Source organism: Crocodylus siamensis, chromosome 4 (genome assembly GCF_052110815.1).
Source record: "Crocodylus siamensis isolate JL-2025a chromosome 4, ASM5211081v1, whole genome shotgun sequence".
Lineage (NCBI taxonomy): Eukaryota > Metazoa > Chordata > Crocodylia > Crocodylidae > Crocodylus > Crocodylus siamensis.
The window spans coordinates 145,446,254-145,473,998 of NC_143398.1; the positions used below are offsets into that span (position 1 = coordinate 145,446,254).

The following is a 27,745-nucleotide window of genomic DNA, read 5'->3' on the forward strand; positions in this document are numbered from 1 at the left end:
TGATTTGATTCAGAGAAATTAAGGGGTCTCCTGATTTGATTCAGATTTAGAGATTCAGCCGCCAAACTGGGCTGAATCTCTGCTGAATTGAATCAGGGACTAAAGCTTTGCACAACCCTACCAGCTATAACCACACTTTTCCCGTGTTTCTCTTTTGCTGCTCCATTGTGATTGTCTCATTTTGCTCATTCATACCTTTAGAACAAGTCAGAGGGAGTGCAACTTCCTGAGATAGAAAGGAGGGCATTCTCAGTTCTGGACAGAAGCTATACCATTGATATATAACCATTTTGGCCAATAGCTATTAAATACTGTACAAAATGCAAAAACACTACAGCAAAAGCTCTGTTATCCAGCATACCCTGTGAATGGGAGATGCTGGTTAATCAAATATGCACCATCCGGTGTACTCCCTAGCATCATTGTGCCAGGGGACAGGGATGGGAGCCCCATGCAGGCTGCTTTGCCCTGGGCCATGGTTCACAAGGAAGGAGTGAAGAAGAAAAAGAACTCTGCTTGTGGCAGCAAAATCAGAAGTGGGACTTCTAGTTTCACTGTTGCCGCGTCCCTCAGCAATATGACAGCGGAGCTTTCCGGTTGGTATAATGTTGGATAACACAGCTTTTGCTGTATTTGCAGTAGGATAAGAGACCAGAATCCAGGGCCCTTTTTCCTTCCATGGAGGGCAAGGGCCCAACTCATTAAGCCATACTCCCTCTTTGGCTGCCTAGTAGGCCAGCTTCAACAGGAAAAGTGAAGGGTGCTCTTACCCTTGCTTAGCCCATGGCCTGGTAGCAAAAAACATTGTTATCAAATAGGAAATACAGCTAAGATTCAACAATGAGCAACACTTTTCTTCTTGATATTCTGAATAATAAATGGAAACTATTTAAGAACATTTTACTAATGCCCCAAAAGTGACAATTGAGATAAAAAGTAGCAAATAATCACCTGAATATGAGTTCTTACTAGGACATTGGGGCCCAATGGGTTAATGGAATCCTTGGCTGAGTAAACATTATATAGGAACAGGGAGTAAGGAAATTATACTACCTTTGTATTTGGTGTAGGTACAACCACTGTTGGGATAGTATTTCTGTTGACAAGTAAAGAAAGATGTTGAAGAATTGCAGAAAATCCATAGAACAGTTACATGAATAAGAACTGGAAAACCTGCCTTAGAGAAGAGAACCCAGGGATATCAATTTTTTGACCTTAACAAAGAGAACTTGTAGAAATAGGTGATAGAGGTAGTTTAAGGGATACAGCATTTGTCAAATTTGGATCAATCTTTAAGTATGATGCCACAATTAAGTAGAGCTGAAGTCAGAATTAATCTTCTCTTCCTAGCCTCTATCCCACCCCTCTGTCCTCCATGGGTACTCATTCAAGCTAATTCTATACTACCATAAGACAAAATAAAAGTCCTAGACTCTGTTTAAATACCAAAACCTGAAATTAAGGTGTGCCTTACATGTGAACTCAATGCAAACCCTAGACCACTAACAAAGATTTAAAACCTTGATTGAGAAAATATTAAAATTATAATGATTCCACTGCTTTGTAGAGTTGGAAGATACTCTGTGCACTGTGACCATATAGATATAGTTATATATTTATGCAATCTAAAACATGTAGTAGATTAGGCAGCCTACATTCTAGGCTAATTGACTACCAGACCCAGGAGAGGCCCCACGTGTCACATCCTTCCAGTTTAACATTGATAATAACTCTTTAAGCACAATTTTCCAAACAGTTATAAACCCACTTTGTAATCATTTCAAATACACTGCATTTCTTTGTGCCTTACTTTTATATTTGTTCCACACTATACACTCTGTACACGCTAGCAGGAAAAAAAATATGTTAATTAAAAAAGACGTTCACAGAGTAGTAGAATATTTTTCAGATTTCTTTGGTTAATTCACTATAGTTCAAACAGTTACATTACAAGAATCTCATATTTTGTGACAATGACTGGACGCATCTATACAAGTTGCTACTGTGCAGTTGTTACTCCATATTTATTTAGTACTTGTATTAGCAAGAACTAAATAAATGTACATTAACCAGAGTTACCACCCCGCCCTGTCAACCAGCCAAATCTGAAGTGTGGGGCTCCTTGTAAGCTAGATCTGGACACATCTGTAGCTAAGGAGTGAGTGATATCAGGGAGTCATAGAGGTTAACATAGCTGTCGCTCATCCCCGGTGGTGGCACATGTCCTCAATGGGTTTGCGCACTCCAGATATTGGTGATGGACCCCAACTCCACTCACCTTGCCCTCATATCCATGGCCCTTCTAAGAGCCCCGCAGGCTAGATGACATGGGCTGGATCCAGGCCTTGGTCCATATGTTTGACACCCCTGAGTTACGTGTTTAACAGGATATAAATATACTACTAAACTCATAGTGATTATCAAACACTGACTTCGACTTCTCTTGCCAGAATATCTGCACCCCTTAAAATGAGGACTCAAGTAAAGCCCAATATAAAACTTAACCTTTAATTTCATCCCATTTTTCTAAAATAGTGGATCAGTCAATAGATGTATCTATCTGTGTGTGTATATTTACACATACACATATATATGTATGGGTATGTATACATACACAGAGACACTTTTTCCCTTCATATCCATTCTTCTCCCCCTCTATGGATGTCATCAGGTATTTCTGTGGCTATTATTAATCCATCCCTTTTGTTCAGCATTTGGACAAAGGTATTTAGTATATTTCCTTTCTCCTTGAAAATTACTTTCTGCAGTCCTATATTCATCAGTTGACTAAGCCAACTGATCTGGGTCAGTTTTGTCCCTACTTTGTATTTACAAGGAGAGAGATTGGCCACAGATTTTACAATGCATTACCTGGGGAAGTTCATGGTTTACAGGAGGAAGTGGCAGAAATGTTCCACCCTGGGATACATACCAGAGTAAAAGAACAAATACTCAACAGGAATTTGAGTTTATGTCCCTTTGATGTTCTGCAGCACTTTCACCAAAGCCCCTTTCACAGCCTTATTTCTCAGGCTGTATATCATGGGGTTGAACATGGGGGTAATGAGACTATAGAATAGAGAAACCATTTTGTCCTGATCAGCAGAACGTGTAGACCCAGGTCGCATGTACATGAACATGGCACTGCCATAGAATAGTGCTACTACAGTTAAGTGGGAAGCACAGGTGGAAAAGGCTTTGCGCCGTCCTTCAGCAGAGCGAATCCTCAAGATGGCCCCTAGGATTCGGACATAAGAGGTCAGGATCAAGACAAAAGGGCAGAGAAGAATAAGAACACCAATCACAAACACGATGATTTCATTGACGTGGGTGTCAGCACAGACTAATTTCAGAAGTGCCAGGATATCACAGTAGAAGTGATTAATCTCATTGGGGCCACAAAATGGCATTCGCAAGGTCTGGACAGCATGGATCATGGCAAGAAGAAAACCACATGTCCAGGCAACTGCTGTCAGCCCCACACAGACCCTACAGTTCATGATGAGAGTATAAGACAGAGGATAACATATTGCTACAAAACGGTCATATGCCATGACTGCTAGGAGAACACATTCCGTAATACCTAAAGCCAGGAAGAGATATATCTGAACACCACACCCTGCAAAAGAAATGGTTTTCCTTGAATTTAGAAGGTTGGCCAACATCTGTGGGACAGTGCTGGATGTGTAACAGATGTCCACAATGGAGAGATGCCTCAGAAAGAAATACATAGGTGTGTGGAGTTGGGAATCCAGCCAGATCAGCACCAGTATAATCGCATTCCCTGTCAGAGTGATGACATAGATGACAGAAAACAGCCCAAAAAGAAAAAGCTTCACCTTTGGCCCACCGGAGAGACCCAGGAGGATGAATTCAGTCAAAGTAGTTCGGTTCCCCATCTGTCTTCTATGCTGCTTTCTCTGCAATAGTTGGAGTACATATAAAGTGAAATGCATTACCATGCAAAACCACTGAATGGATTTCAGAGGGGAAAACAAAAACTTTGGAAGGAGTTCAGCATAGTGCTTCCTTCCTCTCTTCTATTTCAATCAGCAATTTTGATACCAGTCAGAGCACAGCAGTCAGAATGTGGTCATGGCCTGAAAGAAATTCAGGGTGGTGTCAGTCGTGGATCAGGAGGCAAAAATATGAAGCATCTTGCATACTAGTAAATTTTTAAAATCAGTAATGCATGTTGGTTAGCAAATCCCAGGCTACATGAAAAAATGTAGCACAATGAATGGTTTTTAAATGAAAAAAATGCGTAACAGGCAAACTCCTGAGGAAAAAATGAGTCTTGTGTCACATCCCAAACGCCAAAAAAAAAAACAAGTTCAGCTAAGCTTAGGGAGTAAAATTTAAGGTATACTAATCCTCCATAAAGAATGCTCTTATATTTACTTGTATTTTCTTTTACCACATTGTGTATCTGAAGCAATGCCACAAAAGTATATAATTACTCCAAATTTAAATATTACTGCTAGGGACTGTCTTGCCCTAGTATAGGACCTGATATTTTTATGGAGGATGTGCAAAGGGCAAAAAGGAATACAATGCATTTTAGCAGAAGACCAATACTTCATATAAAGAAAATTCCATCCTGAACCAGAAAGATCAGTTTATCTGTGGAAGTTTGAGGTTTAAGTATCATAAGCTTTGCGTACCTTAAAAAATTATCATTGGCCACATCTACACGAGACGCTGACTGCACAGTAACCTGAGGCTACTGTGCAGTAGCGCCGCATAACAATACCTGTGATGCAATACTACTGCACAGTAGTCTTGGGCTACTGCACAGTCAGCATTACAAAAAAGCCATTTGTCAATGCTACTGCTCAGTAACTCAAGTTACTGCACAGCTATTTACTACTTGTTTGTACAAGTACTAAATAACTGCACGGTAACAACTGCGCAGTCAGTGTCTTGTGTAGGTGCAGCCGATTATGAAACATCTCATCCCTCTAAAAAAAATTTACTTTCTGAATTCTAAGGATAGACTACAAATAATCCTTAGTCACTCGATCCTATTGGCTAGCCAGGAGCTAGAAAAATGTATGTTCCTTTTGATCCTTTCTGAATATAGCAGTGTAGCAAGGCTCTCGTGTTTGTAGTCAGAAGCAATATAAAAAGAGGAGGCAGACTTTTTCTCCTCTATACTTTGCAGTAATAGACAGTTCGCTAAAATCTTTTCTCATTCTATTTTTGCTTCCTTCTATCATACTTAAGTCATGTCAGTGGGTGTCCCGATGAAGTACCTACCATAATATGGCAAATTCAATTCTAATATTTAACACCTTCTGTTCAATGCATTTTTCTTATTTAGTATTGATTACAGTTGGGGATAAAAATGCTTACTTACCCTAACTGCTTCTCCATTACAGTTTTTGCCCATCACTGGGATACTTCTAGAAACATTTGTATTACAAAACAAGATACAGAAAAAATTACAGGGATAGAAAAGGCTTACTGTCAAGTCCATAGAAATAAAAGTTTACCCAACACATGCATGGCTGGATGTTGGTGCTAGTGAGTTGATCATTCAAGGCCATCAAAAGAACCATAGACTAATAGGGTTGCAAGGGGCCTCAAGAGGTCATCTAGTACAAACCGTTGCTAAGGGCAGAATCATCCCCACCTCAGAAAAGGAATGATTTAAATTCACAATAATGATACCCTTTGCTATTCAAATGAGATGCAATGGTCTTTCTGTATTTAAAAGATGTAGAATTAAAAACAAAAACAGTTTTCGATAAAGTTTACTGGCAAAAACTTACAAGCATGAAAATAAATCAGATACAATATAGAGAAAAAATCATTTTTAAATTACATGTCTGTGGCACCACAGGCAAGAATAACATCATTACACAATCACGTTTCATTACAGCTTATTGTATCTCCATGTCTACAGCTTTCTGTGGATAGTGAAAGAAAACATATAGAGCTCAAAGTCTTGCAGTCAGTATTAAACTTTTATTCAGGCAAAACACTGCTTGGAGTCTCTGGGAGTTTTGCTTGTCTAAGGGCTCCAGGAATTGGATGCCAGGGTGGACAGCCCAGGACAGCCCTTCCAGTACCGTATTTATATGTTACAGGATGAATGGTACAACAGAAACTAAAAGAAGCATGCTTTATTTGTTTTTGAAAGGGTTTTGGGGGTGTTTACTTTCATGTAAAAGTGGACAAGAACCTTTCCATTTCTTGTGACAAAGGAAACCAGGCCACAAATAAGTTTACTGTCCTTTGTTGCTTCTAACGGCCAAAGCCAGAGGCAGAATATTTGACTAGCTAATCCATTAACCTGCTCCCAACTACCAGATCTTCCATTTTTGCCTATTCTTGTTGAATAAGCATATTTCTTACTTAACACAGTAATATGAATGTAGGACACACCCACACAATATAACATGTGGTTTATGTTTTCTTTTTATTAGGTAAGAAAAGAGTAAGGTTAACATGGTGTCAAGCTTACCTACATTTATTTGATGAGAGCAAACATTCTCCCTCAACTTGCTGGTGCTCTACTGCTCTGCCATGTTTGTGCTGTCCTTGAAAATACGTGCTATGATTCTTAGACAAAAATTTACATGAGGAGTGACTCAAAGATGTCAAGCCCCACACCCTATCCAACTCTTTTTAAGAACCAAGAGCCCTTTTTTATGTCTCTAAGATACAGCTGACAGCATGAGAATTGGTCTACATGGAATCCTGTGTTCCCAAAGGATTTAATCATAAAAGGTATAAACATTATATTAACTTAACACTTAGAAGCGCCATCCTAAATTAGCTTCCCAAGATAGCTTTGGGTTGGACACGCACAACCTGGGGACTCTGAATGTGTATTTTTGTACAGACTTGTTAAACGCCTAAAATGTTATGATTTGAACATCCTGAAATTAAGTATTTCCACGGAAAAAGCCACTTCACCAATACTTGTATAAAGCCAGGTCTCATATTTGACCCAAGACTCTCCATATTACGGAACATAAATGTTGCCCATGCAATAAGAATCTGACAGACATAACTGCGTACGTTTTCAAAGATGCAAGTGTACATATTACTCACGTATTCCTGGTATTTCACATAATACAACAGATGCCCTCTTTGGTCAGTAAGCACCCCCAATTTGCAATATAATGAGTAACAAAGGTTCTCTGAACAATTGAAGAAGAAACTGTAGATCCCATCCAACTTTCTGATTTTCTTTCCTCTGATTTCGATGCTATGGGGTTTCTTGAATAAGGCCATTAGTAGAAAAAAATTATTTAATTTGTATCCACAGCCAAATTAGCCAAAACTAATTCCAAATCCAAGTATCCAGAACTGTAAGGGGCCTACTACTGGCAAACATCCTCCACCCACACCTGGGGCTTCAGATATTTCCAAAACCTTTGGCAGGCATCCTACTTGCAGGCCTATGCCCAGAGGCCCGAGTTTTGCTTGCCCTCAGCCATGAGGCCCTGGATGCAAACAAGGGAGAAGACTCCCATTCCCATGAACTGGGCTTAAAGCCACTGCACCTTGGCGGGTGCTGAGCCACGCCAGAAGAGCCATTCTCCTGCAGTCCGGTTCAGGAAAACTGCTGTCTTGGACACAGATACGTGGTATTTCCCATGATAGGTTAATAAGCCACTACGCTTGTCCTGAGCTTTCAAGAGGATCCTCAGTAGGAAATCATTTCTGAGCTCCGCTCACTACATTAAGGATTCAAATTCTGTTTCCAAGGCCCCCGATTTCCCCGCACTCAGACTCATCAGCACAGGTCAGCAACGTTTTGCAACCTCAACTTGTAAGACCCTGGTGTGCATGAGGCAGATGGCAGGGGAGTCACGAAGAGGCCGGCCTGGTCCTTGTTGTGGCCCCTTCCCCTCCATCCACCCAGAGGCAACATGTCTTCGAGTGCTGCCCTCTGACACCCGCTCGGGACCGCCTCCCCTGGCTTAGCAGCCTCTGCGTTTGTACGTGGCGCAGCTCGGCTGGCAAATTAACTTCCCCGGAAGCCGCTGCCTGGGAGCTGGGGCAGATCTGAAGTGGAGCAACGCGGGTGCGGCAGACGAGCAGGCCTAAGCGGCAGTGCTCGGGAAGGGGCCTTGGGAAGCCGTCACCACCAGCCAGCACCACCTCGAGGGCCTCCCAGCGCGGCTGAAGGGAAGGCCTGGGCCAGGCCCCCACGTGCGCCAGCGGGCGGGGCCGGACGCAGCCGGAAGGCGGTGCTGGGGCCGCCCCGGAAGTGCGTGCAGGCGGAGCGATGGCGGCGGCGCGGCGGGTGCAGCTGTTCTACGACGTGGTGTCGCCCTACTCCTGGCTCGCGTTCGAGGTGGGCGCTGCCCCCGGGACCGGGACCGGGACCGGGCTGTCCTCCCCGCGCTGCAGGGCCGCTGTCCCCGCGAGCCACCCGGCCCGGCACGGCCCCGCGCTGCTGCTTCCCGTGACGAGAGGCCGGCGCGACCCAGCCCCGGGGCTTTTTTCCCGAGCCATGATTGGGAAAATCCCTGTCAAAATCCCGCCATGTCCCCGTGTGCGCGTTTGGCCTGGCAGGGTGCACGTGGTGTTGCTGTCAGGTGCAGGACATTCGATCAAGGTCAAATGAATGCAGTCTGCGGCCATAGGCTAATTTTATTTACTTAAATTTATTTAACGACTACAAATCCGGGAAGCCAACAATAGCTTCCTCGTTCCCTAAATTCAGAGTTATTAATCCACCTCGTAATTGATAGAGGGGATGCTCCTGGGATGTGCAGCATTGTTTGCGCCTCTCCGCAGTGCCTCGTGGGTTAACGCTGAGGCCCCAGGCTGGATGGTGACAGGGTGGGGCCCTGAGCTCAGGATTCCCAACCCCTCCGTGCCACGGCCCAGGCTGCAAGCGGCTGCAGCCTGGCCAACTGCAGGGCCCCACGGCTGGTATTTCCAGCCAAAACACAGGTAAAGTTACTTCCACCCCGCCCCTGCCGGCAGGGGTTGGCCCAAACCTCAACCGCTGCTGCCGTGGGCCCTGCAGGAGGAGTCGCAGCCTTCCTGCCTGGCTCTGGGGCAGCGGTTTGCCAGGTCGCAGCCGTGTTCAGTTCAGCAGCTGATGCTTAGAGGCCCCCCGTAATGTGAGGCCCTAAGCTGTAGGTTGCTTAGTCTATGTCTGAATCTGGCACTGGCCCCACGGATGAAGGTTGGCTGCATGGGGGCCTTGGGCTGTCCTGAGCCTGCTTAGCAGGGACCACTCTGGCCATGGTAGTTCAAAGCCAACAGGTTGACAGGTGGGGTTTGTCACAAGGAACTTGTTTATGACTTCCCATGATTCCCATTCCTGGATCCAGATGGCATCTGCAGACTAATCTTATCTGTTGCCCACACAGATTCCCACTCCTTGGGCCAGTGGTTCTCAATCTTTTTTAGACTCAAGGTACCCCTCAGAAAATGCCAGCTCTTAACCTTCCCTCTTTTTTGTCACACGGAGAAGAAGAAAAAAAGAGCTTGGCCGGAGTTTGGCACAGAGCTCCCTTCCTCTCTTCTGTTTCAATTAGCCATTTTGATACCAGTGACATCACAGCAGTCAGAATGTGGTCATGGACTGAAAGAAACTCAGGATGGTGTAAATAGTGGAAAAGGAGGCAAAAGTATGAAGCATCTTGCACGCTAGTAAATGTTTAAAATCATGTTGGTTATCAAATCCCAGAATGCATGAAAAAATGTAGCACAATGAATGATTTTTTAAATGAGAAAAATATACATGCCCTCCAGGCAAACTCCTGAGGAAAAATGAGCCTTGTGTTACATCCCAGCTGCTAACATAAAAGTTCCACTCAGCGTAGGGAGTAAAGTCGCTCTTATTTTTAAGGGGACATTGAAATCTTGTTTCTGTCTCAGTTCCAGGGACTGGCCCTGTCACATCTGTATCTTAATCTTATACTGGTGGGAACAGATTAGAGCAGCAATAGGGAGAGGATCTCTTTTCAGACAAGGCCAGAGAAGCTGAATCTCATTTACATGCCAGGCCCTTTAAAGGAAAATAAGACTTTTTTAATAAAAATAAGTTAATCTGGTATATTGCATCTTTTTATGCTCCAAAGAGAAATGACTGTGTAAAGGGTCATGAGGACAGGTTCATTCATGCAGAAAACCTTAAATTTTTCAGTGTCCTACAGGTTTGAATGGTACATACTCAGGTAGAACTAGAGATGTGCACTGGCTAATTTTGTGGAATATGGGAAATACTAAGTGTGTCTCCACATTCATTAATGTGCCACAGTTACTGCACGTTGAAGTTTAGTACTTAGATAACCAAGTACCAAATCAACACATAGTAACTTGCACTACTGTACAGTACGCCAGCACATTTTTTTATTGATGCTAACTGCACAATCACCTAATGCTAGTGTGCAGTAGCATAATAGCACAGATTTTGCTCAGCATACTACTGCACAATGTTATTAAGCTACTGCACAGTTAGCGTCTCATGTAGACGCACCCACTGTGTGATTCAATGGTCCCTATGATATTTGACACAAGTCTAGGACTCCAATATGGTTCTCTTTTTTCTTCAGCACTGGCTCTTGTAATTGATATTTATTCATCAGTGTTTTTCTTCACTGATGTATAACACACAAGTTGTTGCTAATATTATGAGGCCAAAAAAGAAACCTCCTTTACGCAGTTAGGGAAGGTAACAGTGGTTCACATGGGAGGGACAGGTCATAGGGAAATGTTCACATGCATCTCCACTGGAGGTCCCCCCATCTTAAGACTCTGCTGGTATCATTCCTGCTTGATTTTGTGTTATTTTTATCCAACCTAGCCCTGTGCTGACCTCCATGGGCACCGGTGGAGTAAATTTGACTGATGGCCCAGGCTGTTTAGCACTTCAAACCCTGGATCTCTTGATCTGGAATAATAAACTTCCCTAAAGTATTCCCAACATGAAGATCAGATTCCAGGAGAGATTCTTAATATTCTCAGGCAGCTCTAGATAAGGTTTTATCTGCTAGATGTGTTTGTTTCATTGAACGGTTTCTTGTTCAGCCCTGGATCCATGGCTCTCTTTGACGTACAAAGCGTTATTAATTTCTTCTTCCTTTCCCATTGCAGGCACTATGTCGCTACCAGCGCATTTGGAGTATTGATCTACATTTGCGTCCTGCTTTCCTTGGAGGCATAATGAAGGAGACAGGTGGGCATTACAGAGAGACCATCTAGATGCTCTAGTTCAGTGATTTTCAAACTGGGATGCATTGCCCTTTACTGAGGGGTATGTTTCTAAATTTTAGTAATGGCAATGGAACTTCAGATTGGTCAATGCATGGTGAATAATGGCATTGTAATGCATTGATGTTACTGTCAACAGTTTTCCTAAGGAATGAATGTGTAGGAGGTATGAGCAGTAGTATCTTGCTAGTAAAGGGGTGTTTGGCCAAAAAAAGGTTGCAAACAGTTGCTGTCGCCAATCACCGTTCTGCAAGAAGGTGTGCTATTAGAGGAGCATTCTTGCATTGGCAGAGCACGCTGTGAAACAGTACATAGTTTCTCCCAATAAGTGAAGAACAGTGTAGACATAATTGAACTGCCTTTAAGTTGACTAGCTGGAGTCCCAGTAACAGCATAACTGTGGCAACCTGTGGCTCAGCACAGGCTGCAGAACTATTTCAAGAAAGAGAATAAATTCATCTGTTCCACCTTCTCTACTGTCACAGCCAAACTGCTTCCAATTTCTGAGCTAGCCAGTGACTGCCATGTTGACATACCCCATGCCCTCTGTGTCTTGGTTTCCCACCTTTCAATTTGGAATAATAATCACTTTATAGTACATCTACCTGGTTTTTTTGAACGGCTCTAGACCAGACACATAACAATACAAGGAAAGCCTGTATCCTGTGTTACAGCTATCACAGTTATCCCTTGTAACTGTATCATGTGAACCTCAGAATCCTTCCTCTTTGATGCACTGCTCTGTTCTGTGGGCCTGACTGTTCACAAGAGTTGCAACCACTGAGTATTAAAAATCTAGATAGTCAAACCAGTACAAAACCCTGGGTAGACGTTGCTGTCTTGATTTACAGTTGGGTATATTGGTTTAAGCTTGTATCTGAAAGTTTACTCATGTAGGCAAAACGAAAAGGAGCAAAGTTACTGTTTTCTTAGATGAGCATAAAATCTCACCTTGAGTTATGCTGGCCTGTGCTTGATTAGACCTAATAGGTCTAATTGAAGTTTTAACTGGAATCTCCCATTTGAAATTTCCCTTCTCCTAAAAGGTAATCAGGCCCCAGCTTTGTTGCCCAAACGTGGGGAGTACATGATGAAAGACATAAAGAGGATGGCAAAGTATTACCAAGTCCCGATCCATATTCCGAAGGATTTCATTGGAAGTATAATCAAAAAAAGTAAGTAAAGGAGGCAGCCGGGCCAGTGGATGACAGTACAGTGGTGGAAGTCTGTAGTTTCATATCTTTCTTGATGCTCTAGGTGAAGATGAGTTGATAATCTTTATCTTCTTCCCACATTTCTGACCATTGTGGAAGCCAGTGCCTAGTTTAATATAAACTGAATGTCTTAGGAGAGGCTGCTAATTAAAACTGAAGCACTGGCTCTAGGGAATGACACAAGGTACAATTAGAGTAATACCCACAAGCAAATGTAGAAGCTGATGGTGAACTGAACTACATGAGGCACAGAGCTGAGTTTAGAAATATCCTATTTGCTTGTAGCTAGAAGGACTGGGCTTCAGTCCCTGCTGTTCATAGGGTCATATTACTTTTGACCATTTGGACAGCTAGCAGAAATTCCTAAACAATATTTGCAAATCCTGAAAGTCTCAGATGTTAACTCATAATATTATTCAACCAAAACATTCATAATGGCAGATGTGATGTATGTTTGTTATAATGCTTCTTTTAAAAGGCTTTTCGGTTATTGATTTATTATTCAGTCGATTTATCTGCTGCCCTTCCCTACAGAGGCAGCTTACAATAAGAGAACAGAATAACTTACAAAACAGGAAAACAAGCAATAAAAATAACAACTTAAATGGCAAAGCAATTTCCATGTACAGATGTTCTAATTTGTCAAGAACTAATAAATACATTCAGGGAGAATCAGGGCAGAACAGGAATTAAAACTTCCTAAACTGTTCCCTTCATATATGTGTATAACTGGCAAAATGTGTGCTCAGGTTTAGTAAATGCACCTACCTCTTAGCCCTTACACAAAATTTAAAATCTGCAGTGACTTATGCAGCTGTTAATGAGCCAGTGCTTGATTTTTCAGAGGTACCAGGGACCTACAGCTCTCATGGAAATCAGATGAAGCTGCTGGAACTTTGAGAACCAGGTCTCACTTGTTTCTATTTGAGATCTTAGTAGTGGAGGCAACCAAAATTGCAAGCCAGGCTTAAAAGTTTGGCCTATTGTTTTGAGCCCAGATAAAGTGTCCATTACACTCCCATCTGTGTCAGAAATTAGTGTGGACCATATTGGCTAAAGCCATTCTCTTGGGTATCCCAAGTAAATCTCACTCAGCTCTATCCCTAGTAAGCCCTACTGTAGACTTGAAGAGCTAGCTGTGTTGGACAGTCTTAGGGAAATCACATGTAGAGGTGACCCTCTAACATGGTCAAAACCTTCATAGGTTTCCTCCTATGCTCTTGGGGTACATTCCCAGGAAATGCCAAACTGGTCACCCTGTCCTGGTATAACACTAATGAAAATTTCAGTAGTCACTGCTGATCCTGTTCATCTTCTCAGTGTATGTGTCTTTGTCTCCCCATCAAACCCAGGCAGCCTTTCTGCCATGCGCTTTCTGACAGCTGTTGATATGATACAACCACAATTTCTAGAGCCTTTGTCTAGAGAGCTATGGATGCGCCTCTGGTCCCATGTAAGTACTCTACAAGCTCCACATCCAGCACTTTTTCCCATCTGCTTGCTCCACATGTGCCCTCAGTCAAACACAGAATATGGACAGAAAGGTGGAAGTGTCACAGTAGGAAGCTTAAGACTATAGTGGCTCAGGGATTGCTCCAAGGGAAGTGCTATATTTTCATGCCGATTCAGTTCCCCTTTCTTCTGGTGCATGGTTGCTTTACCAGGAACCCGTTGCAAAGAGTGCATAATCTGCTTCCAATTTGAGTGATGGTAACCTTTTTTCTTTCATGTGGGTGATTTGCCAGCGAGATCCCTACCTTTTGGGTGGGGGTTATTTTTTTTCTGATTCCCTTTTTCTTAAGCTGAAACAGATTCAGGTGCACTTTCAGACTAGTTATTCATTAACAGTTAGTTATTCATTTATCTATTTGCTTTCTTCCTCTCGTTAGGATGAAGATATCACCCAGCCAGACAGTATTTTGGATGTAAGTTTCTTGCTGTCACTGTTGCTTCTGTTTTCATTTGTTAGATGATCACATGCAGTTATGAGGACCTTGGACATAATTTCCCAAGACATTCTGGTTGGAGCTTTTTTATTTCTTTATAACGCATAGGTGAATATATATGCTGCTATACATTTGTGGGTTAATTTCCCTATGAGGTTGTCCTAGAATGGGCAATGGGAACCCTTTTCATTACATTTTGTTAACACTAGGAGGGGAAAAACATAAACCACATTTAATAGCTCACCAGAGAGAGGGGAAGGTTTTAAGGTTTCTTTTGTTTGTTTGTTTGTTTCTATAGAAGGTTTCTAACTAAAATAAACTGTGATTTAGAAGCTGAAACATTCAGTGGTAGTGCTGGTATATCTAGATTCTATTCTCGGATCCCATTTATTATGCTGTTCTTTTAAATTGTTCTAAAATTATACATACTTTTCTCCTTTTCCTTCTGTTTTTCAGTTCTCTAGCTGTATCTCACAAAAAAAATGTTGACAGCATTTGGTTGGGTGGTCCCATTTTGCTACTCATCAAATTGCTGTCATGGGGCCTAGCCACTCAGTCTCCAGATAGTTCCATCTCTGGTGTCGGAACATAGCTGTTTCTGTCTTAGGGAGAAATCTTCCTCCCTAGCATTTTCTAATTGCTGGAACTTATGGTCCATTTAAAGGCAAGATCCCATGTCCAATGAGATCTCTTAAACACATTCTTTTTCAGAATCTCAGCAAAATTTCTGGTTTATAGTTTTTCTTCAAGAAGTGCCTGATAGGTGTGGTTAAACATTAATGGTTGCAAAAAGGGTTTGCACAAAGTTTCCAGCCATGCCGTTACTTTAAAGATAAAGTACAAGAGTACAGAAATTTTTAAAATGTACATAATACCCATGCCTAGTTTAGCCATTCCTTGGAAATCTGTGGCTGTCCACGTTTATTCAGCAAGACAGGCTGACAACTTCATGTTGTGTCTTGTTCAGTTGCTTGTGTGAGACGAGGCTCTGCCGTGCTACAAAAACACACAGCCCAAAGCTTCACGACACCTTGGCAGTTTACGCTATTGTAATCCAGATCGTAGCATTAAAAGAATTATGTAACCAGTAAAGTCCTTTAGTGGCTTTATTCCTGTTGGATTTTAGCAGCAATTTATTTATTGCAGTAAGTTACTGTGTAGTAATGTTAACATGCTTGCATTTGTACAATGAACTATGTTGGCAGTCCTTCAGCTGCTGTTCCACTCTGCTTTGGATTCTGTCCTCTTCTGTTTATCTGTGAGCTTTCTACTGCTCTCTGGCCACGTGACAAGATGTGACTTCCCTGTTACAGAGCTGGCTGGCATGTTGGCAGCCTACTACCCACAGTCTGGATCAGGCCTGTGGACATGGGTTTTCAGCAGCATTTGGCAACAAAGGCTTCAGCTGTGGACACTTTTTCATGCTGCCACAGAGAGAAGTGATAGCTGCAGGACCTCTCCCTGTGCTGCTTCAGAAAAGCAGCAATGGTAGCAACTGGGTCCTAGCAGGCTCCCTCCCACCTGCATTTGGCCCAGGGTGTGTTGTTCTAGCCCATAGATGGAATAGGTTGCCTACCGCTGTTCTAAAGAGTTTTCAATCTCTCCCAGTTTTGTACTGCCTTAGAATTTCATTAGTATATTCTGTATCCTTGCATTCATGGACAATAAGCTCTCCATTCCTCTGATCAAATGAGAGGAGGTTAAAGAGCTTGGCTTCTTCAGCTGAGCAAAATAAAGACTTTGAAGTGAAGGCTAACCTCCTGCGGCTAAAAAGGAAAGCCTACAAAGGATGGAGGACGGGATTCACCTCCAAGGAGGATTATTCTGCGCTGGTCCGGTCCTGCAGGGAGCAAACCAGGAAAGCCAAGGCTGCAACTGAACTCCAACTAGCTTCAAGCATCAAGGACAACAAAAAGTCCTTTTTCAGATATGTGGGGAGCCGGAGGAAAAGCAAGGGCAATGTTGGACCCCTGCTAAACCAGATGGGGCAACTGGCAACTGACGCCCAGGAAAAAGTCAACCTATTAAATAGGTACTTTGCGTCAGTCTTTCATCAGTCCCATGGGACGCCCATGCCTGCTATGGGACAGGGAGATCTGGGTGATGGGGATCTCCTACCCTCCATAAATGCTGACCTAATGAAGGAACACCTTGAGAAGCTGGATACCTTCAGGTCAGCTGGCTCTGACAATCTGCACCCCAGGGTACTCAAGGAGCTGGCGAGCACCATAGCCCAGCCCCTGGCACGGATCTTTGAAAACTCCTGGTGCTCTGGTGTAGTGCCCGAAGACTGGAAGAAGGCCAATGTGGTGCCGATCTTCAAGAAAGGGAGGAGAGTGGATCTGGCTAACTACAGGCCCATTAGCCTGACTTCTGTCCTGGGGAAGATCTTAGAAAAGTTTATTAAGGAAGCCATCCTTGATGGACTGGCCCAGGCTAACATCCTAAGGGATAGCCAGCACAGGTTGAACATGGACATGAGCCTGCAATGCGATGCTGCGGCTAATAAAGCGACCAAAACGCTGGCTTGCATCCATAGATGCTTCTCGAGCAAATCCCGGGACGTCATTCTCCCCTTGTACTCGGCCTTGGTGAGGCCGCAGCTGGAGTACTGCGTCCAGTTTTGGGCTCCACAATTCAAAAAGGATGTGGAGAAGCTTGAGAGAGTCCAGAGGAGAGCCACGTGTATGATCAGAGGTCAGGAAAACAGATCTTACGATGACAGGCTGAGAGCCATGGGACTCTTTAGCCTGGAAAAGCGCAGGCTCAGGGGTGATCTGATGGCCACCTATAAGTTTATCGGGGTTACCACCAGGATCTGGGGGAACGTCTGTTCACCAGAGCGCCCCAAGGGATGACGAGGTCGAACGGTCACAAACTCCTGCAAGACCGTTTCAGGCTGGACATAAGGAAGAATTTCTTTACTGTCCAAGCCCCCAAGGTCTGGAACAGTCTGCCAGCGGAGGTGGTTCAAGCACCTACATTGAACACCTTCAAGAGTAAATTAGATGCTTATCTTGGTGGGATCCTATGAGCCCAGCTGACTTCCTGCCCTTTGGGCAGGGGGCTGGACTGGATGATCTCCCGAGGTCCCTTCCAGCCCTGATGTCTATGATGTCTGTGAAACTGGTTGTTAGTAATTATGTTGGGGTGGACTAGGGTGGAAGGGGGGTAGGTGTAAAGTCCAGGGAGGGAGAAAAACTCCTTAAACTTGAAGATGCAATGGCACAAGAACAAATGGGTGTAATCTGTCTCTGAATAAATTAGAATAGGCCTCCCAACCCTTAGAACGATGGGGTTCATTAAACAACCTTCCAGTGAGAAGACTGGGAGCAAATACCCTAACTGTAAAATGGATAGGTTTATAAAAGAGATTATCTGATGAGGACTCAATGGACTGGAAGGTGTCTTCCAGTCTTGTTTTCTGTGTTGTGAATCAAAGTTAATTATCAGTTGGTCCTTTAAGCTTGGGTTTAAGGTTACCTGAAGGCCACCATTTATATCAGATGACCCCAAATTAAGACTTCGGTTTAAAAGATTAATCGGGTATTATTCTCCATCTTAATTTTACAAACAAATTAGCAGAAGGATTGTACACATCTGTCAGGCAGTGTTAGCAATAGAAGTAAGTTTTCTAATATGGCTGACCCACAGCTTAGTCATGTGGTTATGCTATCATGCAGAATCTGTATTCCAAATATATCAGTTTTGTGTAGTTTTGTCTTTAGTCCCTATACTGTACTTCCTCCAGGACTACAGATGGAACTCAGGATCATAGATACGTAGTATTCTAATTTTGTCTACCAAATGTTTAGTCCATTGTGTTCCAGAAGTAAAGTCATTAATAGACTTTCAAGGACTTACAAAGGCTGCAGTAGAATTGCCCTTTTGTACTTAGGTGCCCTTTGGTACTTAGGTGAGCAAGAATCTGGCCCATTATATTTATATGTGATAGAACTTGTTCTGTTTTTTTTAAAAAGGACTGATCTATTTCATTCAGGCAAGGAAACAGCATCCTTTAAAAAAAACCTAATCTGTAAATTTTGGTGTGATATCATACAACATAAATGATCTCTAGGACACTTTATTTACCCGTTTAGATACCTCCTATCACACATTAGCAAATTTGGAAGTTGAGAGGTATATTGATAAAGCTAGGGGCTGAGCTACCCATTTCTACCAACCTGCCAGTAACGAAGCTTACCCCAGCAGCTTTCAGTAAATTACCATTTCTGTCACAGTATCACTCTGAATTTCATTCTTTTTATGTTTGCCATGCTTCTTCTATTTCTGCCTAGACTCCTTACAATTGTTTTTCTTTCACTTTTCCTCTGCCTTTGTGGTTGAAAATGTTTCACTTAGACTAAGTTCTCTCTTTCCCTTTTTTTCCTCTCCATGTAAAAGCCACGCAAAAAAGCCTGGAAATATTGAACCCGGGTAGTTGATATCTGTTCTGCTTCACATACAGAAATCTACTAAAAAGTGCCTTGGTATAATCAACAAGTGTGAGCAAGGCCCTAACCATCCTGCCAGAAAATTATTTAAGAGGAGTATTTTGTTATGTTTCAGTAATAAACCTTCAGGCTATCAAGACTGAAGATGCAGTTGTTTATTGTATCACTAGCATGAAAGTGGTTGATGCTCTGATTCACATTTCTCTCTCCAGGCTGCAAGGAAAGCTGGGCTGTCCTCAGAGCTGGCCCAGCAGCTACTGAAAATGATACTGTCCCCCGAAGTAAAGAATCGCTTAAAGGAGGCAACAGAAGAGGCACTAAAATATGGGGTGAGAACCTCCTATTGCTGCAAAGTGTTAGAACTGTGGATGCTTTCTTTGTGATACATAAAGGTGAGAGAGGATGGAGGGGACGATGAAAAAATACAAATGGTTCTTTCCTTTTCTCTTAGTTTATCTTCTAAATGCATGTTCCAGAAACTCACTCAGTACCCCAGAGTTAGTTTCTGTGCTCCTATTTAGGAAGCACAGGTTTGATTCCTGCCCAATTCCAAATGGATGTTAACGGATAGGAGTGCTAAGGAGTTCAAAGCCCATGCCTGGGGCCAGAGCACTCTACTGCTATGTATGGAAGTCTGGTTTGACTGGTTTGCCTTACTCGCAAGGGAAGGTGGTGCTTTAGAGGTTCTGTGTCGCTCAGGCTTCGTGCATAAAGCCTAGGTTTGAGATTGAGGAAGATAAAAAATGGAAGGGAGGAAAGGAAAAGCACAGTTTTTCATTGGAGAATTTGCAGTACAAATTGGCATCATATTCATTTGGCTCATTCTCTTTGTGACTCTCCCTGTTTTGTTTTCACGATGACATTAGGCATTCGGGATGCCAGCTGTTGTGATCCATCTTAATGGTGAACCTCAACTCTTCTTTGGTTCTGATCGCCTAGAGCTGCTGAGTGCTGTTTTAGGTGTGTATTTTAACAGTTAGCTACCTGCTGTAATTGGTTATGTAATGGGAAAAAATGAAAGTGTCTGAGACTAGTATTTTCTTCCCACTTGAAGAATTGCATCAGTCTGTCATCTTCAGGGATCATCAATGATTATATAATTCTGCTAGTCTATTAATACAAAAATATTGAAGAGATTGGGCCAAGATTGCAAGAGAGAGGGCAACCAATGTACATTTGATAAGAAAAAATCTGTCAAATGAACTGTATTTCCTTCATTGCTTGGGTAACCAGTTGGGTGGAAGAAAGAAATTCAGTAGGCATAATGTATGTGGGATTTTTGATACAGTCCCACATGACCTGGTAAGCAAACTACCCTATTTACCCAATCTAACACAACTTCAAATTTAAGACAACCCATCCGTCTCCCCCCCCAGGTATTTAGGTTCTATATGTGGACAATTATAAATTTGTTACAATTTTCCACACAAAGAATGTAATTATTGGAAGGTCATCTAAAGTCCGTCGCCCCACCGCTCCTGGGTGGAAAAAATGTCAGCCAGAGAACAGGCAGCCAAACACCTACCCTTTGTTCCACTGCCTGCCCCCCCACACCTTGGCCCCCCCTTGCCTGTGCCTGGCTCTTGTACCCCCCGCATCCCCGGTGCCTGCCCCCCCGACACTTTCTATCCCATTCCCCGCCCCTTGCCCCTTATGCCTGTGCCTATTCCCCTGCTGCCTCATGCCTGCCACCTGCCTTTCCCATACCTGTGCCTGACTCCCTGCTGCCTCTCTCCCTGGCCACTTGCCCCCACAGCCCTCCCCCTCCACTGCTTACCTTCTGTGGTGTCTTGGCTTCAGTTCCAAGCAAGTCAGTGGTGCCATCCCCAACCCAGCCCAGCTAGGCGACAGGGTGAGGGGCAGAGCCAAAGCCAGAGCCAGAACTAAAGATAAGTGACGGGGAGGGCAAGTGGCTAGGGAAGGATAGTGGGGCAAGCTTTGTGCTCTGCCCTGAACTCCCTCCCCAGCCGCACACTGTGGTCTCCCCCACGCACCCCCTGCAAAGTCTCCCCCATCCAGCTTCCCCAGCCATGGAGCTCTTTCCCAGCCACATAAGCCACCCTAGGCCAGGGCAGGGGTGGCTCAGCTCCAACTTCAGTGCCAGGCCTGGAGCCAGGGCTGTAGTTGCCACCTGTCCTGGGCTGGTACTCTAAGATAAGACTTCTTCCCTCTCTTCTCCCCTCTTACCACATTGATTAAAGGGGAAAAATCATCTTGTATTCAAATAAATATGGTAGCAATATGTGCTTAATAGAATTACAGTTACAGTACAAAATTGGCTGAATGTCAGCAGCAAGAAGTGACTACAAGTGGGTCACTGTCAGGAAAACAGGAGATTGATGGTAGGGTTCTTCAGAGGTGTAGCAGGTGCAGGGAAACTAGCTCTACACACAGTCTTTCAGTCTCTTCTTACAGGCTCACAGCCTCTGGTAATTGTCCTTACTCCTCCAGGGCAATCTCCCTCCTAACAAGAGTCAACACAGCCAGGACCAGGAGTTCGTCCGGGTACTGACTGAGGCCGCTTGCTCCAGGACCTTGGTTGTCATGGGTGACTTCAATTACCTGGACATCTCGTGGGAAGATCACTCAGCAAAATCTGAGCGGTCGCAAAGCTTTCTCTCGTGCGTGGATGACCTCTACCTGACTCAAGAAGTCTATGGGCCAACGAGAGGCAAAGCGCTGCTCGACCTGGTACTGGCTACGAGGGACGACCTAATCGGCGACCTAGTGATCAATGGGAAGCTGGGTGACAGCGACCACAAGCTGATCACCTTCACCATCCGCCGTAAAGCTGGCAAGTCAGTCAGCCACAGAGAAGTCCTTGAGTTCAGAAAAGCCGACTTTGACAAGCTCAAGAGGCTTGTCGGTCAGGCCCTCAGGGACCATGACCCCAGGGAGATGGGAGTTCAAGAAGAGTGGTTGCTTCTCAAGGAAGCGATCCTCAGTGCACAAGCTAAATCTATTCCAACACGGAGGAAAGGCAGCAAGAAGGCACAGCAGCCCTCCTGGCTCTCCAGGGACCTAGCGGACCTCCTGCGGCTAAAAAGCAAAGCCTACAAAGGATGGAGGATGGGATTCACCTCCAAGCAGGATTATTCTGCACTGGTCCGGTCCTGCAGGGACCAAACCAGGAAAGCCAAGGCTGCAACTGAACTCCAACTAGCTTCAAGCATCAAGGACAACAAAAAAGTCCTTTTTCAGATATGTGAGGAGCCGGAGGAAAAGCAAGGGCAACATTGGACCCCTGCTAAACCAGATGGGGCAACTGACAACTGACGCCCAGGAAAAAGCCAACCTATTAAATAGGTACTTTGCGTCAGTCTTTCATCAGTCCCATGGGACGCCCATGCCTGCTATGGGACAGGGAGATCCGGGTGATGGGGATCCCCTACCCTCCATAAATGCTGACCTCGGGAAGGAACACCTTGAGAAGCTGGATACCTTCAAGTCAGCCGGCCCTGACAATCTGCACCCCAGGGTACTCAAGGAGCTGGCGAGCGTCATAGCCCGGCCCCTGGCACGGATCTTTGAAAACGCCTGGCGCTCTGGTGTAGTGCCCGAAGACTGGAAGAAGACCAATGTGGTGCCGATCTTCAAGAAAGGGAGGAGAGTGGATCCGGCTAACTACAGGCCCATTAGCCTGACTTCTATCCTGGGGAAGATCTTAGAAAAGTTTATTAAGGAGGCCATCCTTGATGGACTGGCCCAGGCTAACATCCTAAGGGATAGCCAGCACGGATTTGTTGCGGGTAGGTCTTGTTTGACCAATCTCATTTCCTTCTACGACCAGGTGACCTATCACCTGGACCAGGGAGAAGAGATTGATGTCATATATCTTGACTTCAAAAAAGCTTTTGATCTGGTATCCCATGATCACCTCTTGGCCATACTGGCCAGTTGTGGCCTTGGCTCCACCACAATCCGCTGGCTGGGATATTGGCTCCATGGTCAGACCCAGAGGGTTGTAATTGATGGCAACTCATCGTGGTGCCCTGTGACCAGCGGGGGTCCCTCAAGGCTCTGTCCTTGGACGCATACTGTTCAATATCTTCATTAATGATGTGGACATTGGAGTCAGGAGTGGACTGGCCAAGTTTGCCGATGACACCAAACTTTGGGGCAAAGCATCCACGCCAGAAGATAGGCGGGAGATCCAGGCTGACCTGGACAAGCTCAGCAAATGGGCAGACGAGAACCTGATGGTGTTTAACACTGAAAAATGCAAGGTTCTCCACCTTGGGAGGAAAAACCTGCAGCATCCTTATAGGCTCAGCAGTGCTACGTTGGATAGCACTACAGAAGAAAGAGACTTGGGGGTCATCATTGACCACAAGATGAACATGAGCCTGCAATGCGATGCTGCGGCTAGTAAAGCGACCAAAACGCTGGCTTGCATCCATAGATGCTTCTCGAGCAAATCCCGGGATGTCATTCTCCTCTTGTACTCGGCCTTGGTGAGGCCGCAGCTGGAGTACTGCGTCCAGTTTTGGGCTCCACAGTTCAAAAAGGATGTGGAGAAGCTTGAGAGAGTCCAGAGGAGAGCCACGCGCATGATCAGAGGTCAGGAAAACAGATCTTACGATGATAGGCTGAGAGCCATGGGACTCTTTAGCCTGGAAAAGCGTAGGCTCAGGGGTGATCTGATGGCCACCCATAAGTTTATCAGGGGTGACCACCAGGATCTGGGGGAATGTTTGTTCACCAGAGTGCCCCAAGGGATGACGAGGTCGAACAGTCACAAACTCCTGCAAGACCGTTTCAGGCTGGACATAAGGAAGAATTTCTTTACTGTCCAAGCCCCCAAGGTCTGGAACAGTCTGCCAGCGGAGGTGGTTCAAGCACCTACATTGAACACCCTCAAGAGTAAATTGGATGCTTATCTTGGTGGGATCCTATGAGCCCAGCTGACTTCCTGCCCTTTGGGCAGGGGGCTGGACTGGATGATCTCCCAAGGTCCCTTCCAGCCCTGATGTCTATGAAATCTATGAAACACAACATAGGCCATACACAGTCTCTGATGCACTCACAGGTTCTGGCCATCTTCCAAGAGAAAAGCACTCCTGGCAGGGTCCCCAGGCACTGCTCTGCTGACCCATCAGCTCTCTCCCTTTTGGCTCCCAGCTTCTCAGTTGCTCAGCTCTCAGTCTCCCAACTGTCTGTCTGTCCCCAGCTCCTCTCTTTAGAAGCCTAACTCTCCCACTGCAGTTCCTTCCCCCAAAGTGTCTCTCTCCCTGGCTTTTTTCCCCAGGAGCCTTCTTCCTGTGGACAAGTTCATTATCTGAATCAGTTGGCCCAGTCCTTCTAGGCAACCTACAATCATATTTCACTTTCTGCAGCTGAGCTGTAGTCCTTACCAGCCTGCAGACACTCCTAGGCCCCTCGAGCTAAGTCTACCCTCCAGGCTCCTTGAGCTGGCAGATTGCCAAGCTGCTGCAAGAGGTCTGTTCATGTGCAAAGTGAGGAAAGAGAAAGAAACAGCCGGTCATACATTTGTGTAGCACTTTTACATGCACTTCACTGCCACCGGCTGAACTGGGCACCGGTCCCTGGCCCACTGGGAAAGAAATTGCCAGTCCACCACATCAGATAGTTTGAGAAGCACTGCCCTAGAGGTCTCTTCCAGCCCTACTTATCTATGATTCTGAGTTCAACAAAACTTTTGCCTGGAAGGGTTTCTTGGGTCCATGATATCAACTCTGGTCAAAATTAGAGTGATGAGTTATTCCAGATTTGCCAGTAGTCTTGAGGACATGCACCTTAGGATGGGGTGGGGGGGACCCTTGTGTCAAGTGCTTGCTCCAAATCAGACAAAGTAGGAACGTGAACCAGATAAGTATCCTAAGCGTCAAACTCACCTCTTCTTCCTACCCTTCCATCCCTCTTCCCCTCACCCCCTCAAGGCCCTGGCTTTTTACTGATGTGGAATGGTAAAAATATCAAAAATGCTTGCAAGATTGAAAAAAAAGTATCTTGCCCAACTGTAATTATCATGCCATTTCAACATTGTCTTTGAGGAAACTAGCTGAGGGTACAAGGTTTGATTAGAGTCTATATCATGACTCTAGAGGTTGGAGACCTTTAAAGTACAGAATTATTTAGCTATCCTTTCATTCTGTGATGCATACCTGTGCTAGCTTAATCTAGTAAACTAACTATAAAAGGTCTGTGTCCCAATGACAATATTAATGTAGCATGACAACTATTTTTTTCCAAGAAAAGCAGGTACAGAATCATCCAGCTACAGGAGGTGTTGCTGTTCATGCTAGACTCTCTGCACATGAGATGTAATGTTTTATGCTTATTTGTCTTAACAGGAGAGAAATGGCTGGGACCAGTTCCTGCATCTCCAAATCCCAAGTTGTGAGAAATTCAGATGCAATACATGAAAACCAGAAGACAGATAACATTTTTCAATAAATAAAGCAATAATGCCTATTCCAGAGACAGCATCTATCATGCAGAGAGGCAGAAGAGTAGCAGTGTTTCCTTGAGGACCTCTGTAAGAAGGCTCCAGATTTTCCAAGGTTCAAGATCCGTTTCATAAGTGCAGAGCCTTTCAGCAGGTGACAGTGATCTCTTCAACTTTTCCTCCATAGGGACAGGTTTTCAAGGCAGGATGGGATCATGGTAGCACTAAGTAATAATAAATTCTAATGGTAACAGCACAGCTTTGGTTGGCTGATGAGTTTGAGTAAAGTTCTGTGTCACTGCTGGACTGCATGCTGAAAGTAGTTTTCAGTCTTTCTGAAAACAGTTAAATCCATTTCACCCCCCTGGAGAGAGAGGGTGAGAAAGGTTCCTATCTCAGTCTGCCCAGTACAGACAGTATTTGGTTATTAGTGAAACAGCTGAGGAAATTTTAAGTTACAGCTGCAAACTCACCCATCCTGTCTACAGGGCCAAGAGTTCTGTCATAGCAGTGCCTTTTACATATGTGTGTTATCCATGAATTGTCATGTTATTACCCTCACTTCGACATTCATTTTGATTTCCAATATGATTTACCATATTGTGATTTGTTTCTGTCTTCTGTCATTATCATAAATAAGTTTCATCATGGTAACCTGGAAGTTTTGTATTTTGGGATGTACTGGCTGTTAACCCCCCAAAATAAAATGCTACTATAAAAATTACCTTGTCAAAATAATATCCTGGCATCCATTTTATTCTGCTGGGGCACTTAAACTATGCCCCCCCCACAAAGGTATTTCTCTACCTGTGTTAATTGTCTCTTAGGATGTGGACATACAACACATTTACTGGGCGCGTCTACACATTTATTGTGTGTAGTTTACTGAAGAGTAGTAAATATCTCACAGTAAATATCTCAAGTCTACATGTTCAGTCCTATTAGCCTCAGGAAACTAATTAACTTTGTAGCAATGTAGTACTTGTAAATACAAGTAATACCATGCTGTGGATTTTTTTCATGTGCAGCAGTGTACATGTAGACCTGGCTGACTGAGGTGCAAAGTTGCTTCAGTGCAGGGTCTACCTGCCAGCTAGCCCCACATTGAAGCAGCCCCAGCCTGGCAGGCTAACGCCTCCCCCCTGGGCCTTCTGCCAACAGGGACTGCTTTTACCCAGCTCAACATGCTGCGGTCCTGGGCACACGTTCAAATAGTACACCCCAGAGCAATGAATCTGGCACAATATGTACCAAAGTTTATTGTTGCATGCTAATAGCTTGCATAGACATGCCCAGAGAGAACTAATTTGACTTCAGCGTGGAGTAAAAATTGAGCTCTGGGGTAAAAATGTACACACTTGTACCAATATAAATCATGTAACTCTGAGGAAAAATTGCCATTCAGAAAGGCTCTCGCCACTACTCCCACTGCCGGTCCAGGAGGGCATGGGGATGAGGCACATGCCCCCAGATCTTTTTGGGGTAGGCAGGGCTGGGGTTGCACCAGGCTGTGCTCCAGGTGGGTGGCAGAAGGTGCTGGGAGCAGGAGCTGTGCCCTCTTGCTGCTTGCCCAGCCGGGGCAGAACAGAACCACTGCATTGCCTCCAAAAAAGCAGCTGGAGCCGCCCTTGCCTCCTCACACCTCCTGGACAAGACGTGGCTGCCCTGCCCTGCCCCGGCAGATGCGTCCAGCGTCAAAGTCAAAACAGTATTGTCATTTACAAAGGTCATAAATGTCATTTGTCATAACTCGAACAGTCGTAAGTCAAGGACTGCCTGTATATGCTAATCCTCAGACTTTCTTCCTTAGGACAAATGCAGGCACACCTGTCCAGAGACATGTAACGTGTGTTCCTAGCCTAAGGCTCTTCCCTTCAGCAAATCCAGAGAGAGAAATAGAGAGGGAAACACTATTAATCTCATATTTTATAGTTATCAGTGCCTCTCAAGTGATCACCTGTCCTCACTTCTTCCTATTCCTCACCCTGACTTCTCCAGACCAGATCTCATTAGCTATAAGAAACCTTCATTGTGTGGTTAAGAGCCCTTGTTGTAATGGCAGGTTGCAGTGTAGAGTGCAGGGTATCTGCTTATCCCATGCTTCTCAGTTTTGCTGGTCACCATGTTGGGCTGGGAATTTTTTCCCCTCCAATTGCTGGAAGCATCAGAGGTTTTTATTCTCCTTCCTTAAAGGCATTGGGTATTGGTTCCAATGAAGACTGGGGATTTTGACTGGGGTATGCTGATGCTCCTACTGGGACTGAAAAACCTAAAACTTCTTGGCTAGAGAGTCTTGCTTTTCCTCTCAAAATTAGACCAACTGCTACATTTAGACTCGAAAGAATTTTACCCCATGATCAGATTGGCTTTGACAGCAGCGGGGAGGTGGGATTTGTCTTCCTGTGCATTGGGAGAGATGGGTCTTCTGGATCCCTCAAGCATATTTTAACAAACTACTTCCATGGAGCAGCAGAACATGGACTGTGCCCATGTCCCCCTGCTTTACCTGTAGCAAGGTAAAGGGTGTTTTTG

General features: G+C 44.5%; 2 protein-coding genes across 2 annotated transcripts; one reads left to right on the forward strand and one right to left on the reverse strand.

The window, feature by feature from the left end:
• Positions 1 to 2,969: 2,969 nt before the first annotated feature.
• Positions 2,970 to 3,899, reverse strand: LOC149866702 (olfactory receptor 2A5-like). The gene has a single exon (XM_090041163.1). It carries the CDS (start codon positions 3,897 to 3,899, stop codon positions 2,970 to 2,972), a length of 930 nt encoding a protein of 309 aa, XP_089897289.1.
• Positions 3,900 to 8,182: 4,283 nt separating this feature from the next.
• GSTK1 (glutathione S-transferase kappa 1) lies at positions 8,183 to 25,951 on the forward strand. Its single transcript, XM_090044023.1, has 8 exons — positions 8,183 to 8,314; positions 11,074 to 11,155; positions 12,237 to 12,365; positions 13,757 to 13,857; positions 14,294 to 14,329; positions 19,017 to 19,133; positions 19,671 to 19,764; positions 25,119 to 25,951. Exons 1-8 carry the CDS (start codon positions 8,246 to 8,248, stop codon positions 25,166 to 25,168), a joined length of 678 nt encoding a protein of 225 aa, XP_089900149.1. The 5' UTR covers positions 8,183 to 8,245; the 3' UTR covers positions 25,169 to 25,951.
• Positions 25,952 to 27,745: the final 1,794 nt, after the last annotated feature.